Genomic DNA, 17,197 nt, shown 5'->3' with positions numbered 1-17,197 from the left:
TTTAAACCACTATGTGCTTATGATTCTGCGCACATTAACTAACAAACTTGGAGCGGTTACATCTCTCAAGCTTTAAAAGCTTTAAAACCTAAAAATTCACTAACCATTTTTTATGTTATATCAAGTTTTGCATCTTAAAATATGAGTAAGTTGTATGTTTTACAGTGTAGGAGCTGCTTATCGTAAAACAAAATGAATGAGGGAGAGGGTAATAGATGATGCGTCGGGTCTGCATTTAAGTGTTAATCCTGTGTTTGTGGTCACAGTCCCTTCATGTCTAATACAACTGACCAATAGCTTACATCTTGAAAAGTTTCCTAAAAGTTTGGACGTAATACAGCACACATTACAGATGTGGTCCAAAATGCAAAATTGATGTCATGTTTAATCATGTTAGTGCATTGTTTAAGCAGCAACATTAGGACTTTCAGCCCTTTCTGAAAACAACAGCTGACTGGTTTTACTTGTTTTGGCTATTGCAGAAGGCTGGTTTTAGATGGTTTTTGGCCACTTTTTAAACTGTTTAAGGTGGTCTTAGCTTATCAGGCTGGTAGATCAGATGATTCCACCAACTAAAGCAACACGAAATCAACATGAAACAAGTAACATACAGTTAATAAAATAATTGAAAAACCCAATGTACAAAGAAATTTCCTTTGTTTTTCTATTTAACTATAATAAAAAAGATTAACCTAAAATAATTATGCAGTTTAATACAAGAACATTTGAATTGAATTCACTCAAAGAAGCATGGCTATGTCCTATGTGTTAAATATAAACAAATAAACTGGTGTAAACTCTCTGAGGGTCTGTATTTTATATCAAAATGAATTACTGGCTGCTAAAACGCACTTCATACATTAACACTTATCCGAATGATCTTTATTCCACTAAACTTTAAAATAGCTTATTTAAAAGGACATTAAAATGGCACCAGCTGAGAGAAAGTAAAGTAAACCAATAAAAATACACTCATCATAAGTAAACAATGCCAGTGGCAAATAAGGGACAAATACTTACTTTGTTTCAGGTTTCCAAATATTAATACAAGAACACTGAGATCCTGGAAGTCACGATATATAAGGGTCAGACACAGCTGTGTGTAAACGCTCATCTCAGCTTTACATCACTGTAGAGGTACTGTATGTTTCATCTCTTTTGATTTACTTTGAATTGTAATAATAAGACTGCTGGGGGGGATTGATTCAATGAATTCATATTATATAACAATGCAGAAATGTTCTTATTCTTCTCAAGATGAGGGCTATTTTCTTTTTGAATTTTTTTTCTGTTTAGGCTAAAGTTTAACCAAGACATTGTCTTGACAGGTTTCATCTCAAATCAACAGAATGATGAAGGTTCTTCTACTGGCACTGGTTCTCGCACTGGTGTTGACTGATGGTGAGTCTGAAGCTGCTGATGTTTTAGTTTTACATACAAGAACTCAAGTGTATTAACACAACCATCGTTATGTTTCTTATGTTTACAATGATTTATTGTGCTCCAGGATCTGCTTTGAAATGTTACAAGTGTTTGGGTTGGAAATGTGAAGTGACCGAACAGACGTGTGATCCTGACAAAGATGCCTGTGTCTCCTTTACATCCGACACCATTCCTTGTGAGTTTATCCATCACTGGGTATCATGTGTATCTACAATGAATTATACTTTTAAAAAAGCACACACATATAGCTGTCGTTCAGGTAACTTCGAAGAGTTAGTAAACATACTCACAACTTACTTTTATTTTGGTTTGACTAAGAAAACATTTATCATATATGTACTTGGATGCTCTAAGCATATATGACATGTAAACTCACATATCACGAGAACTATAGATGTAACCAAAGACATGAACCACTGTTTTATTGCTTCTTGCACATGCAGTATAGGATCATTTTTAAATCATGTAGGTGTAAACACAAGTCAAGAATGATAAAGGCACAGTTTGATTTATGTTCTCTCCTGTTCCTCTAGTTCCTCCCTTGTTGGGGTGCATCACCATGTCACAGTGTGAGAATCTGCCTTGGTCCAACCCTGATATTAACGGATGCTGTACGGCAGACCTGTGCAATGCACCTGTCGAACCAGATACCAAGTCTCCGTGAGGGGCATGGCAGCAATCTCAGCAACGACAATAAAGCACTTTGGGTGTACAGTGGAAAAGTGCTATATAAATGCTACATTCATTTATCTATGGGGTCTTTTATTTCATTAAGGCACACCTTTACATGAATAGATACATGTGTTCTTTCTTTTCTCCTTTAAACACTTCATACTGTTTAACCTAAATCTTCCAATAAATGCAACGCAAAATAAACAAAGTTGTCTCTGTTGTAATTCTGCACATTTCAATCGTGTTGTCCTCGTAATGGAATAAATCCAACTATCCATTCTCTCTGCCCCATATCCAAACGTCACAGGAAGAGCTGGAGTCTAGTAAATTACTTGTTGCAGTTTTTACTTTATGAAAAAAGACTCCTCATCAAAAGATTGAGTACAAGTATGAACCAAATACATGTAGACTTTTCTTGGAGTATACAATAAATACAGTATAACTTAAAGTGTATTCTTAAGAAGTGCTTGTGTTAGTTCTTGTTGACAGTTATTTCCTACTTCTGGAGAATAAACCGATTAAATGAATGTTTTTCCTTTTAAATATATTAAAAACTCCATTGAACGTAATAAACAAATAAACGCGCCAAACTGTTGTTTTGTTGAATGAATACGACAAACATGACCAATGAGGTGAAAATGAACCATTTTACAAAAGAATCCATAAAGCCACATGTGTAATATAAGCTAAGGTTTATGACGAATGTCCACGCCAGTACGGTCCGGCCACAATGTAAAAAACAACCTATAGAATCTACTCAATAAAGTCGAGATAACAATTTGCACTCACTTTAATGGAGTATATTCTACCCCATATTTTTGAGTAAAGAGCACCTAAATTTATAAACAATAACAAACTAAATTAAATAGGTAAATTTTACCTAATATATTATACAAGAAATTACTTAATAATTTGGATAATTTTTACCCTTTGACAGCAGGTATTGTTTATGATCCACAAAATACAAAAATACTAAGATTAGGGTAAGGGTTATATTTATTGCTATATTTACTTATCTGCATGGTTTTCTAGGTATTGTATATATTTTTTGTTCTGTTGAACTCAGTTGAACAGATTTTGGGAGATTTAGGAAAGCAAACAATTCTGGGTCACTTTTGACTACCATTATATTTTGTCCTGCTATGGTAGTCAATGATGCCAAAGAATTTTCAGTTGCTAACATTCTACTAAATATCTTTGTGTTCAACCGAAAAAAGAAATTTATACAGGTTTGGAACAACTAGAGGGTGAGTAATTCATAACAGAATATTCATTTTTGGGTGGAGTAAAAAAGATCCCATGCGTGCTCAAGGCCACACACAGAAATGGACGAGAAACGTGTTTTCTCTTCGTAAGACATGCAAAAACTTGCTTAAGAAATAAGCATGGTTAAATTTATTGCATATGTATAATGTGTAAAAGCACCTCAATGTTTTAGTTGTTCTAGACTGCGTATAGCGCTGCTCAAACGTGATATTTGGCAGCCGGAAGAATCAACTGCGCGATTTCTTTCATTGTGCAACGTGACATGCACCTTATGAAACATATTGATAAAAACATAATTCGGATGCATTGTCTAATACCACCGCTATACTTTCCTCTTTGGTTGAGCTGAGCTCCCGCGTCCCTCCCTGTACTGTAGCCTGCCTGTCAGATGTTAATTGATTAGATTCTCAATGTGTATTCATACTCGGATGAATACCTGGCAAATCCAGGACCGGACCCATTCTCAAAAGTGTGGGGAACGAGCGTCTGGCGGCCGCAGTACATTAGGAAAGTAGCCCAAAATTAAAAACTAGTTCTGCCGGGAAGACTCAATCTTACGTCACTTACTACGTATAGACCTAACCAATCATCACCTAACCAATCATCACCTAACACTTGGATTATAAAAGATCGCCACTTACCCTTTGTTTGCGTTCGCAGTTGAAGCAGCCGATATTCGCCCCCATCCTCCCCACCACCACCAGGATGGTCCCTGTCCATTAACCCCAGGGGGGTTGGCTGCGCCCCTGCCTTCATCATCAGGCAGGAAGTGCAGGAATTCTTGACCCTCTGGATGCGAGCTATGGACGGGGCCTACGCCAAAGAACTATATATTTTACCATATTCGCACCTTGTCGCTGATCAGTTGTCTAATAAATGTTCATTATCAAGTTTGCTTGCCTCCCGAGACTTTCTGGTAGAACCCGTGGCTCCATCATTTTTCCCAAAACTGCATTTTCAAAATAGCCCAATTGTGCGGGAAAACCGCGACCCTGGTAACACTGGCGCTAGGGCTTCCAGCGAACCGGGCGGGGCCAATAGCCTCAGACCTTTAGCTCAAAGGCTGAAATCATGCCGCGTTACAATAGAGGGTATGCATTGACATCACTTTCCCACGTGAACACGCCGGGACACGCTCCCTTGAGTGGTAAAACTAAGACAAAATGGCTGCATTCAATAGGAGGAACAAAAACCGGGACTAAAACACGCAATTATTTGCTGAAACTACAAGCAGCTGGACTCGACAGTGATCCTTACGACTACCTTATGACTTACAAAGGAATCAGGTGTTCTTAGACACTCAAATGTTGCACAGAATTGCATTTCCTGATATTGTAACCATTCATTTTGCCCAGTGTTTTACCACTCAAGCAGGCGCGTTCCGGCGTGTTCACGTGGGAAAGTGACGACACGTGCATACCCTCTATATTAAACAGCACGTGAGAACCAAATCCAGTCCTCTTTTGCATCTTCTTGGGAATATTTAAATAGGGAAGTCTTAAAAACGTACAAATTATAAATTTCCATGACGATACAGCACTGGCCCGATCGGGCAAGTGACAGTTCTCTCAACTGGCCCGATCTCCCATCAGGCAGTCCTCCATGTCAAGCCCTTCTCTTTATTAAAAACAGGCTTACATAAAAGAACAGGCTTCTTTTACTGTATTTTAGATCAAATCAATGCAGGCTTGGTGAACAGAAATGACTTTTGAACAGTAGTGTACAGTTGTGGCCAAACGTTTTGAGAAAGACACAAATATGAATTTTCACTAAGTCTACTACATCAGTGATTTTTATGTTTTTGTCAGATGTTACTATGGTATACTGAAGTATAATTACAAGCATTTCATAAGTGTGAAATGCTTTTATTGACAATTACATTAAGTTTACGCAAAGACTCAATATTTGCAGTGTTGACCCTTCTTTTTCAAGACCTCTGCAATTTGCCCAGGCATGCTGTCTATCAACTTCTGGGCCACATCCTCACTGGCAGCCCATTCTTGCATAATCAATGCTTGGAGTTTGCCAGAATTTGTAGATTTTTGATTTGCTTGAGGATTGACCACAAGTTCTCAATGGGATTAAGGTCTGGGGAGTTTCCTGGCCATGGACTCAAAATGTTGATTTTTTGGTCCCCGAGCCACTTAGTTATTACTTTTGCCTTATGACAAGGTGCTCCATCATGCTGGAAAAGGCATTGTTCATCACCAAACTGTTCTTGGATGGTTGGGAGAAGTTGCTCTCTGAGGATGTTTTTGTACCATTCTTTGTTCATGGCTGTGTTCTTAGGCAAATTGTGAGTGAGCCCACTCCCTTGGCTGAGAAGCAACCCCACACATGAATGGTCTCAGGATGCTTTACTGTTGGCATGACACAGGACTGATTGTAGCGATGCCCCAAACAATCGGAAAGGGGATTCATCAGAGAAAATGACTATATCCCAGTCCTCAGCAGTCCAATCCCTGTACCTTTTGCAGAGTATCAGTCTGTCCTTGATGTTTTTCCTAGAGAGAAGTGGCTTCTTTGCTGCCCTTCTTGACACCAGGCCATCCTCAAAAAGTCTTGGCCTCACTGTGCGTGCAGATGCACTCACACCTGCCTGCTGCCATTCCTGAGCAAGCTCTGCACTGGTGGTGCCCCGATCTCGCAGCTGAATCAACTGTAGAAGACGATCCTGGCGCTTGCTGGACTTTTTTGGGCGCCCTGAAGCCTTCTTGACAACAATTGAACCTTCTCCTTGAAGTTTCTGATGAGCCGATAAATGGTTGATGTAGGTGCAATCTTACTAGCAGCAATAGCCTTGCCTGTGAATCCCTTTTTGTGCAAAGCAATGATGACTGCACGTGTTTCCTTGCAGGTAAGCATGGTTAACAGAGGAAGAACATTGATTTCCAGCACCACCCTCCTTTTAAAGCTTCCAGTCTGTTATTCTAATTCAATCAGCATTACAGAGAGATCTCCAGCCTTGTCCTTGTCAACACTCTGACCTTTGTTAACCAGAGAATCACTGACATGATGTCAGCTGGGTTTTTTGTGGCAGGGTTGAAATGGAATGTACATGTTTTTTTGGACTAAGTTCATTTTCATGGCAAAGAGATACTTCACAATAAAATTAAATTCATCTGAACACTCTTTATAACATTCTGGAGTATATGCAATTCGCCATAATAAAAACTGAGGCAGGAGACTTTGTGAAAATGAATATTTGTGTCATTCTCAAAACTTTTGGCAACGGCTGTACGTCCAACAGAATAATTCTAGCATTATTTACCAATGTAGTATTTACTATTTTCTCTAAAAACAACTGGATGATTGACACTTCGTGATAATAATGTTTGTTCCAAAAAACTTGTTTAAATGCAAGAAACTAGTTTATTAGATATTAAAAATATAAATTGTGACAAGACCGGCTGTTAGTCTGTGTTAGTGTTGTGGGGATTTTTCAACGATTTCAGTGCACTTTACATAGTTATGTCCAGTAGGTGGCAAAAACTACACCCATTCAGGCAAAACAGTACGTACCCATTTAGCACTCGTTAAGTTAGAACTTACTGAAATTGAGTACCTACTCATTCGCTGCCTCAGAAATCGCATACTGTGACAGCACATACTAAATTTAAATAAGTGCCTATCGGCCGTCAAAACAGTACGTTCTATATAGTAAGAGTGGGTGTAGTATGAATACATTTCGGACATACTGCGTCCACCATGTTTTATGGTTATGTGACCCATACGCTTTTTGACCTGACTTTTTAACAACAACCTATACGTGAGCGTTTATAAAAAAAACATAATTTAGTCACGAGAAATTCACTTATTGGCACTTACATTAAAAACTGACGTCCACCTTAAAGTTTTCCGCTATATTTATTTGATTTACTTTTGAAATTTGACCGTTGCTCAGCTCCCGTGGCATCATGGGATGGAAAAGTGTCCATCCGATCCACACTCACGAATCTCGGCGGAAGTAGTAGACCATCCGGGTATTTCTCGCCTACTGTTTTTTGCATACTGAGGTTTTGGACATACTATTCACGACTCGTACTCATTTTCGCCTACTATATAGTATGGAAGTAGGCGGTTTCGGACGCAGCTATTGAGTATTCCATTTCGGATTCAGCTGTTGATATTCTTCTGTGGAGGCGGTGTTCAACCTATCAATGACGGTGCATTCCAGGACCTGGCGTCAATAAAAGTTGTCATTTCAGTAACAAGGGCGTTTTCAGTTCTGACACTTAACAGGATGTTCGCTTAAATACGATTACCTCTTATATAACAAAAGCTTGGGATAAAATTGATGTCATAATTCATGACACCTTTAACAATTCACAAAAAGGTTGTAATTGTTAACATTAAAGATTACTGTATTTATTAAATTTATGTCATATACATTTTCATATTCAAGTTATTTTCAAAATGAAAATGTATATGACATAAATTTAATAAATACTCTCAATTCATAAAGTTTCAAAACATTTTTTTCCCAAAATGTTCAAAAAACTGATGCAGTAATCGATTTCTAATATTAAATGAATTATATTTCTTGAGTAGAAAATATGCACACTGTACATCTGAGAAGAATAACATGATTTAAGTACAGCATAAAGAGTATAAAAAAACGTAACTACTCGTATTGATAAGCTTCACTTGTTGTCACAGGAAAAAAACAAAAAACAGCTGAAAAAACATGAAACTGAACATACAAGTACAGTATTAAAATGTTCACAGTAATAAAGGTATATAGACCTCAGGTCTAGACAAACTAACATAAACTCTCTAAACAGAGATAATGTTTTTAAACACAACCCTAGCTTCCATTAACTGCTTATATCAGGCAATGAAAATATTCAATACAACTGAAATGTGTCATGCTGTTATACAAATCACTGAATCATGAACAGAAGACTCAAAACATAGAAAATAATTTTCATGTTTTTTTTTGTTTCAGTCATGGTCATTTGAAATGTGGGTCAAATCATCTCAACCATTAAATTTGAGATGTCTTGATTCAGTTAAATAACTGGTTCTTCAGAGTTTGAAGTTTTGGTTTCAGTATTTTTGCTCCCAAATCAAGCAGAACTTGCTGGATGAAGTAAAATGTGTTCTTCATGCCCTTTGGGTAATCAAGGTTGAGTGCATATGTCAGTCCAAACAACAGACAAATGGCAAGAGGCATATCTTTGATCTGATCCATTACAATATCTCCCTCTATGACGACAGCTGTGGACACGGGATCTGTATGGATCAGCAAAGAAGAGTGAGGAGATTCTTCACTGATGACTGTCAGAATGCCAACAGGAATGTGCTCAAGGAAGCTGTTATCATCTGATGCCTGAAAAGAGATTCAGAAGAATAAAATTAAGAAAAACATACAACGTTTACATACACCTTTCAGAATCAAGAAAATACTGACAATTAAAGATGAACAAGAGATATAGCAAATGCAGTTGGTTTTACATTTAGGATTGCCATTAACAAGCTATTTAACACAACATATTAGGGCTGGAACGATTCCTTGAGTAACTCGAATAATTCAAATACAAAAAACCAAGCTTCGTTTAATCCATTGAACTACAGTACACATGGAGCACTGCATTTTCCCCACGGACAATTATTACTGACGCACAGCCCGCTAAACTCTGGACATGTTATGTAAACACAGAAAACCCTGCAGAATAAATTAAAGAAAAATATACCGAGAGCAGAGGTTTCATTTTTGCTCTGACAACGGCGAGACTGCGACAAACACTGTGTGTGTACGCGTGCTGTGTGAGAATGGTGGGAGAACATTGTGCTTGGTACGTTCCTTATCTCTATACCGAACTTCTAAGACTTCAGCCGGCAAAGTTTATCCTGTCTGACTAGCGCACGTCCCTTAATGTTAACAGTACGTGTTATGTGCAAAGGCTGAAAGCAGAACTTCATCTCCAGAGTTGCTCTGAGAGTCTATTTCAGACCATTTCAGAACAAAACTAATTTGAGCATGCAAGCATCATGCATAAGCTGAAGTTAGTTGTTTACGTTTGAAATAGTTCTTTCTATTTTTATGTATGTTTCTTATTTATATATTTGTATTATATCGCATTTTGAATGTAATATGGCAATGGAATGTACTAAATGGGTTCAGTTTTCACAGATATTAATAAAATTGTTATTAACATCGGCAATAAAATTGTTACTTTTTCTAAAAAGGAAACAAATTAGTTGTTCATTTTAAGAGACCCGTCTTATTTTCTCTTGTATATTTAGTATTGCTCTTTAATAAAGAAAAAGTACTTATTATCGGAATACTCGATTAATCGATGGAATAATTGGTAGAATACTCGATTACTAAAATAATCGATAGCTACAGCCCTATAACATGTTTACATATGATCCACAAGACAAACTGAATTAACAAAAATAACCTAGTTCAAAAAGGTTACATAATGATGTTACCTGGACAATCAACAACCGCCTTTTAAAGTTTTTCACAAGTCTCTTGTTTGATCTGACACATTGCATCATACAAACAGTTATTGTTGATAACGCAGGTAAGATCACAGAGTATTAGGAATAAACTGTACATAAACATTGTTATTTCTGAAACTGCAGTTATGTGTGTACATCTATGTTATATGAAACTCCTTTATATATTAATAATTTATTCTATTTGTTTTTAATTATCAGCATTTTCCAGATTCTAAAAAACAACAAACACTGCAACACAGATAACAGCATAAAAAAGAAAACACAATATTCATCATTTCTCATACTTACAACGTAGTGTTTGAAAAATTCTGAGGGGTTGTCTCCAAGAAGAACAGGGATGCAACGAAGAACTGCAGTTCGTTGAAGAGTAACCAGAGATTCCTGAAACAAGGATGCATATGAAATTAGGGATTCACCGAAATGAAAATTCTTGGCAGAAGCCGAATAAAAATGAAACACTTGGCCGAATACCGAACATGGCTTTTTGTATTTATTCTATTTATTTTGCCAATTTTTTCAATACTTCATAAACTGAATGGTTAAATGTTCCTTTTTTGTCTTGCTTTTCAATATAATACAGTATAACAAAGTAAAATTGGGCAAAACAAGTAGGCTAAATAAAAAAAACCTGAGCCCTCTCCTTTCTTGAATAGCATATATTAGGCCTATAACTGACTGCTGAAAGAATGTTCTGTACTCTGTACCCCTACAACAAAACACTTCATTAAAAAGTGTCATTCAACATTATAAACTAAAAATATGAATAAACAAAAACTGTTGGATTATTATAGGCGACAGTGCAAAATTATTTAACAGAACATACTTTGACAAGTTGTTTAGTGCACGCGACCACTGTATGATGTCAAAGGATGCCGCGAGCGGCGGGGGCTACTGTCAGACTGCCCGGTCCAGTCACAACTACACAAGTTACCGACCGGTAAAGGTGCTTTCATTCAGAAATTTACTCCGGCACAGCAAGTTCCGTGCTGTGTCTTTCACTGACACTTTGAAATGCTCCACACATTGCCGACATGTTTGTGGCATTAATAAAGCAATCACATCTCTCTCTCTTTTTCTCTCTTTCGCTCCCACTCTGCGCTGGCGTTGCTGCTTGATCATACCACACGTCATTTTTTTCAGACTTTTTTGCTATTTTTTAGGCCGAATAATATGTTTGGTTGCCGAACATTCGGTGCATCCCTATATGAAATGAGATACCCCTTAAACCAAGTCCACACACATTTTCAGACTACTGTTATGAAACAAAGAAAATATTTGAAGGGACACTTCAGACAAGAAACAATCTTTCCCCATGCAATAGAATAATGCAGTCAGAGTTATAATACCACTTATCCTTTTTCTTCCAAGAGGTAGAATGGGAGTGAATGGGGGGCTTCATTTTTTGAAGCTCCAAAAACTGCATCCATCGATCATAGAACTGCTCGACACGGCTCTGTTGTCTAAACAAAGGTCTTCTGAAGCGAATCGATGCGTTACCAAAAATTGCCCCCCATTCATTCCCATTCTACCGCTTGGAAGAAAAAGGTTGCGTGGTATTATAACTCCGACTGCATTATTCTGAAAGAAGAAAGTCATATTCATTGAGGATGCCTTGAGGGTGAGTAAACATGGGGAAATTTGGTTTCTTGCCCGAAGTATCCCTTTAATGCATTTCAATTACTAAGTTTAAGACAGCAGATTTGTTACTTTGCAATAAGACAAGGCAAACAAACCTTGCATAATGTCTCACTGATGTTTCTCCTTGGTTCATGTTGCTCCAGTATATCTGCTACGGTCCGACCTATGGTTCCTGTTTTAGACTTGAAAATCTTTATCAGAGAGGGTGTGTGTCTGTCAAGTTCACCAAAGAATACTGTCTGAAGGTTCTTGCAGGTAATCCTGGTGAATTCTACGAACACCTACAACACAAAATAATTTAAGCAACAATGCAAATTGAAACAACAAATTCCAGTAAAACGCAAATTCTTACCTCACGCTCTGTAAAGAGTGCTGGCCAACGTTTCAACGTAGTTTTGACTGGTAGCTCCATTTCCACTATTTCTTTCCTTCGTAAAGGAAAGGTTTGGTCCATCTTTTGAGAGACTAGGGTCGTGTTTGGTGTTCTTTTTCTAATTTCTTCAGAAAGTAGTTCTCGGTCTCTTTCAAGACTTATTTCATCCTTTCCCAAAGGAAAATTGGGGAGGTAGTTTGTTTCATCTCTTCGTGGTTTTTTTATGTTCAGTTTGGGAGGTTGTCCTTCAGGAGAAAACTTGCTCTTTCTTCCCCCATTAACCATCACATCTAGACATCCAGCTTTACGAAGTTTTGACCGGTAGTTGCCCATTTTGAACTTGAGACTGTTTTTCCACCCATAGTACCCTGTATATGACCCTTTCTCTCGAAGACAGGGATGCTTGTTGATAAGGGCTTTGGCAACTTCAGCAAAATCTTCATCAGTAGGGTATGCTTTAAATGAGTATATGCACTCCGCTAACTTGTGCAGTATTTCATGCTTCATGTCCTTAGAGACAGTGAGGTGATAAGTGCCATTCCTTGTATACAGTAGGTCTCCCTGTAGCAGTCTCTGGTTGACGTCAAAGGAAAAATCAGGAATTTCAAAAAACTTGGGCCACTGGTTTTTACTGGATGACTCAAAACTGCCAGATGACAACATTTCGATATCAGTTGTGCAGGGACTTGTGTCGGAAGCAACCAAAAGAACCCATGGAATAATTTTCAGTGTTGCTTTGTTAGGAAGATCCCCCATATCAGTGAGATTACAGAGTGCGTTATTGAAGTCAGGATCTTCAAATTGCAATGTGAAGTCGTATGTCAGTTGAAGTTTTTCTTTAAGTGACATCGTAAAAGATTCTACTGAGGCAGGCCTCTCCTGTAAGGTTATTTTTCGTATATCTCCATCATTAATAATAACTCTGATTATTAGTCCTTGGTCCATATTGCTCGACTCTGTAAAACAAAATGCAAAGCATGTCAGTTTTACATTGTGTTCTCATGTATTTAGCTAGTTTTAATGTGACAAAAAGTTTGCCTCGGACTCAACTCAGACTCTGCCACAAAGCTCATAGGACCTTACATGCTCATTATACCATGAGACTAAGAACCATCTTTTGTATGAGCTATAATCTTGTGACTGTTCCACTACAGGTGATAAAGCTTTATCCAGGATGTCTCTGTTACTTGAAAACCAGGGTACATGGATTTTCAAAAATCATCTTTAATGCAGTGTGTAACATAGCTATCCTTTAATGTCATTGATTTGCAAAACAGTCCATGATAAATAAAGATACTGTCTTCTAAAATAAAGAGTCGTCTTTCAACCGCTCAAACGAGTCGTTTTATTTTCGAATCTCAGGCCTGTATATTTCAGTCGTCAGAAAGTAAAATTTGCATATTACCCACCTATTCTGCTAACGCATATACCATTATTGTTTACTGTTTAGCTGTCCGTCCAGGGGGGTATTCCAGAAAGCAGGGTTAATTTACCACCAGCTTAACCTTTGAACTTTCGGTTGATTAACCCAAAACCTGCATACCCTGATCATGTCGGTTCCAAAACACCTGATAAGAGTTAGTTCAATTAGCCTCCCGAAAGATACCCAGAGTTAACGCTCTCTCACGGAAACAACATGAAGACACTGTCAATGGATCACAGATTTCACGAGTCACCATGGAAACGGCCGGCTTAAAGTTTTTGACTATAAAACAACGTTATAAATCAGAGGATACAAATCATAAAATGTAGTTATTTAAGCTATGTGTTAACGCTATAAATTAATTATTTAATTAAGTATATAAATATTTGCACTATTTTTATACTATAATATTTAAAATATATACTTATCATGGCTATCTTTAGTTACATAAACCATAGATTTGTTGAGATGTTTGTACCTGTTATTTTAACTTGTCTACCATGGTATTTACCAAAATTGTGTTGTGTATATGTATCACATTGGTAATTTTGAAGGCAGTATTAAACCTCTTTTTTGTTCCTTCTCTGTATGTTCCTTAAAAAAATCTACCTTTATTTGGTTTTCTGAAAACTGACTTTGCTTTGTATCAGCTTTATTTGCAACAGTTGCTGATGTAGTCATATTAATGGAGACTCTTTTAATTCTAGAAACTACTACATTGGTCATAATTTTGGAAAAAAATCTGGCTCTCTAACCCAATGCATCAAATGTTGCCTAATAAGTGGAAAAGAGTAATGATGTGCAATTGCTCGGGAGTTAAAATACTTCACTATTAACATCCTTTAACTGTTGGAAATGGTAAGATGTGTATATCTATCCAGTGATATTTGGAGATGTTTTAATCAACCTAATTCAAAGTATATACAGTATTTAATATACATACGTAGTTTAACAATAACAGCTTACATTGTTTTATTTAAAGATTATTTCATTTTAAAAGGTTAAATAATAACGTTAATAATAAAATTAGTTGTGAATGCTGAATTGCGATGGGTGAGATTGGAAACGTAATTGTAATATTGCTGTAAAATTATAATATATTATATGTAATCTGTGTTTTCACGCCCACTTGACGCTCATCAAAAGCGCACACATGCGCAGACAACCCCTAAAGCTTAGTAACATTTCCTTAAAATGAACTAACCCTGGAACATAACCTGCTCTGTTCAGAGAGCAAGTTGCTATGGTTACTTGCATACCCTGAAAGTTATCTACACTTTTGGAACTGAAAGTTGGTGTTATCAGCAAACTAACCCTTAAACTTACCCGGGCATGTCACATAACCAGCTTTCTGGAATAACCCCCAGTTCACTTACATAAGTGTAAAAAAACGTGTCGATTAATGTAGAGTGTCTGTCGTCGTTTTTATTACTTGGATAAAGGATAATAAAGTTTGTGGAAAGATTTGAATTGACAAACTATAATGTAATGTAATTTTTTGACCTTGGATGCATTTAAACATGTTGTTAGTGACTCCAATACAATATAAGAAAGCTTAAAAACACTATCTGACGAGCACTTTAACATTGCCCCTTCAAAATTGGAACACACAACATTTTGCAGACTGTCCAGTTACATTCAACTGGTTAAATGCTTTAACACCTGCTGTTTTGTGTGATATGTACCTTTAATTAATGTTCCTAAGGTCTGATGCCGACAGAAATTTGTCTCCGCGATCGAAAATCACGAGTCTCTGTTCAACTACCTCTTGCCGTGGTCGAAAGCGGACAAGCTTCACATCCCGTTTACACCTCTATTTAGCGTCGTCCACTTGTGATCCGATCGACCAAAACGCATCTTACTACCAAGAAGAGTAAACAGGCCCTGAGCGTTTTCCTATCTGCGCGCGGTTCACAACGTATGTTGAATGTCTTCTTCTGTGAAGGGAATCCACTGAATTCCGCAGTGCGTCTTGACCCCTAGAGGGCAAAGCGGTACTGCAGAAGAGTCAACTTGTGTTTTATCAGTCTTAAAAGAGTACTACTGTACATAAAAAATTGTGCTGATGTGACCCCTACTTAATATTTTATAAACCATTACATGAATGTCAAATTACATAAGCAGTTGTTTAACTTGTTCTCAATTTAACTTATTTTCAACAACATATCAGTTACTTAGCTAGTCTTGGTGCCACATAAACCTCAATTGCTAATATTCTTCTAAATATCTTTCTTTGTGTTTAACGGAACAAAGAAATGTATACAGGTTTGGAACAACTTGAGGATGAGTAATTCATGACAAAATTTTTGGGTGGACTACCTGGTGGTGCAGGGGCCTACGCAACATGCGTACGTACATTTAGGAAGGACCGGTGCGACACCAAATTCTGTGACCATCGAATTAAGTAAATGCAGTAGGGGCTAAAGTGACGGTTAGGATTGGGGTAGGATTAGGGTGATGACAGTGCTTCTTACAGTAAGGCTGTCATATAGTTTGATTTTCACAGAATTCGGTGTAACACCAGCACTACTGTACTTGTATATAGTATAATTTATTAATAAAGTGTGTAATGATGATGTGATGTCTGCGTTGCAGATAGAATGTGCTCACAGTGACACCAAAAACTGGTCTAAGAGCAACAGTGGTGGGGGACAGGATACTAATAACTATGACATTACTGTTTATCCCCCACTGACCCCGACATTAAAGAATGAAACGTACCTGAAGGGATAAGATAAATATCATCATCACCACCACTGTCATTTTCTTCAATCGGTTCCTTCTCTGATGTGGGTTCTGTTTTAATCCCTAGGTTCCTGCCGTTCACCTGTTTGACTGAAGGAACAAAATCACCAAGACTCTCATCCTCATCATTCTGTTCTTCTTTTACTTTGGGTTCTGTTTTTATCTCCATTAGTTCTCCAGCGTTACAGACCGAATCCAGACACTCTGTGGAGGTTTGATCGGTAGATTCATCCAGATTCAAGGAGTGACTGCTGTCACACACAGTGTCCTGAGCGTCTGTGGGGTTTGTGTCAGTATAACAGAGTAAAGTGAGGCTGAACTCCGTGTCCTGTGTGTGTCTGGGTTTCTGTTCAGAGAGTATATATATTTAGATATAGCTATATGACAATTCAATTAAAAACAGTATTCAATATTTCATCCAAAAAAAATTATTATGTAACTTGAGCTATAAAGAGTAATTGAGGTAAATTATGTTGAATGTGTCCAAACCTCTATTGTGAGTTCATCTCCTCTTGCCCTCAGCTTTGCCTTCAGCTGAAAGATTTCTGTGATGAAATCATCAATATCCAGCATGGACAGATCTGTTCCTACTGATTTACAGCACATCACATTCGCCTGTGACGTCATCCCATCGACATTTAAACACAACAATGCACACAGACAACACTTTGTTTACTCATGAAAACACTAAAGAGAGAAAATAAAACTGTTGTGAACACGCAGCGCTCGAGGCTTGCCCTTCCTTCTTCAGTAGGTTTATCGGCGGACTAAAGAGCTGTAGAGCGCCTCCTGCTGGACTGGAGAGAAAAACAGATTACAGTTGAACCTGTGCTGTCTGGGACATTTCTCATACGGCACAAAAATTAACAGAGCAGCGTGCAGTACGTAGAATGGTAAATATTCTCGAATTATCTAATAGACAGATTTCTGATCTGAATTTGACGGATAGAACAGGTAGGCCTGTAAGATGTCTGCGAAAGATCTGGAGATCTGAAAAAACATCTGTTAAACATCTTCAAAATGGCAGTTTTACATACATTCCAAATTATAATCATTTTACATACATCTTCTAGATGTCTTGATATGACATCTGAAAACAGACGTCTCAGAGACGTATTTCAAATGTGAAAACAATTTCTTGCAGATGCATAGCCGTGGGAAGTGGG

At 37.5% G+C, this 17,197-nt stretch overlaps 2 protein-coding genes across 2 annotated transcripts; one reads left to right on the top strand and one right to left on the bottom strand.

The window, feature by feature from the left end:
* Nucleotides 1–1,080: 1,080 nt before the first annotated feature.
* On the top strand, nucleotides 1,081–2,323 carry LOC130562064 (phospholipase A2 inhibitor NAI-like). Its single transcript, XM_057346868.1, has 4 exons — nucleotides 1,081–1,137; nucleotides 1,329–1,401; nucleotides 1,508–1,618; nucleotides 1,977–2,323. The coding sequence occupies exons 2-4, from the start codon at nucleotides 1,350–1,352 to the stop codon at nucleotides 2,105–2,107; spliced, it is 294 nt and encodes a 97-aa protein (XP_057202851.1). The 5' UTR covers nucleotides 1,081–1,137; nucleotides 1,329–1,349; the 3' UTR covers nucleotides 2,108–2,323.
* Nucleotides 2,324–7,906: 5,583 nt separating this feature from the next.
* Nucleotides 7,907–16,777, bottom strand: LOC130562009 (uncharacterized). The gene is made up of 6 exons (XM_057346789.1): nucleotides 16,521–16,777; nucleotides 16,008–16,377; nucleotides 11,843–12,819; nucleotides 11,586–11,771; nucleotides 10,141–10,233; nucleotides 7,907–8,713 (listed from the first exon to the last, which is right to left on the bottom strand). Exons 1-6 carry the CDS (start codon nucleotides 16,656–16,658, stop codon nucleotides 8,390–8,392), a joined length of 2,088 nt encoding a protein of 695 aa, XP_057202772.1. The 5' UTR covers nucleotides 16,659–16,777; the 3' UTR covers nucleotides 7,907–8,389.
* Between the last annotated feature and the right edge of the window lie 420 nt (nucleotides 16,778–17,197).

Source organism: Triplophysa rosa, linkage group LG11 (assembly GCF_024868665.1).
Source record: "Triplophysa rosa linkage group LG11, Trosa_1v2, whole genome shotgun sequence".
In the NCBI taxonomy this organism is placed as follows: Eukaryota; Metazoa; Chordata; class Actinopteri; order Cypriniformes; family Nemacheilidae; genus Triplophysa; species Triplophysa rosa.
The sequence above is the reverse complement of the archived record's forward strand: the minus strand, read 5'-3'. Positions and strand labels throughout refer to the sequence as shown.

Excerpts from the sequence above, each read along its gene's own strand:
- LOC130562064 (XM_057346868.1), top strand. The coding sequence starts at position 1,350 with ATGATGAAGGTTCTTCTACTGGCACTGGTTCTCGCACTGGTGTTGACT. Across the intron at positions 1,402-1,507 it reads CGCACTGGTGTTGACTGATG|GATCTGCTTTGAAATGTTAC; the intron begins GTGAGTCTGAAG and ends ATTGTGCTCCAG. Across the intron at positions 1,619-1,976 it reads TACATCCGACACCATTCCTT|TTCCTCCCTTGTTGGGGTGC; the intron begins GTGAGTTTATCC and ends CTGTTCCTCTAG.
- LOC130562009 (XM_057346789.1), bottom strand. The coding sequence starts at position 16,658 with ATGACGTCACAGGCGAATGTGATGTGCTGTAAATCAGTAGGAACAGAT. Across the intron at positions 16,378-16,520 it reads GAGATGAACTCACAATAGAG|AAACCCAGACACACACAGGA; the intron begins GTTTGGACACAT and ends CTCTCTGAACAG. Across the intron at positions 10,234-11,585 it reads TCAGTGAGACATTATGCAAG|GAATCTCTGGTTACTCTTCA; the intron begins GTTTGTTTGCCT and ends TCCTTGTTTCAG.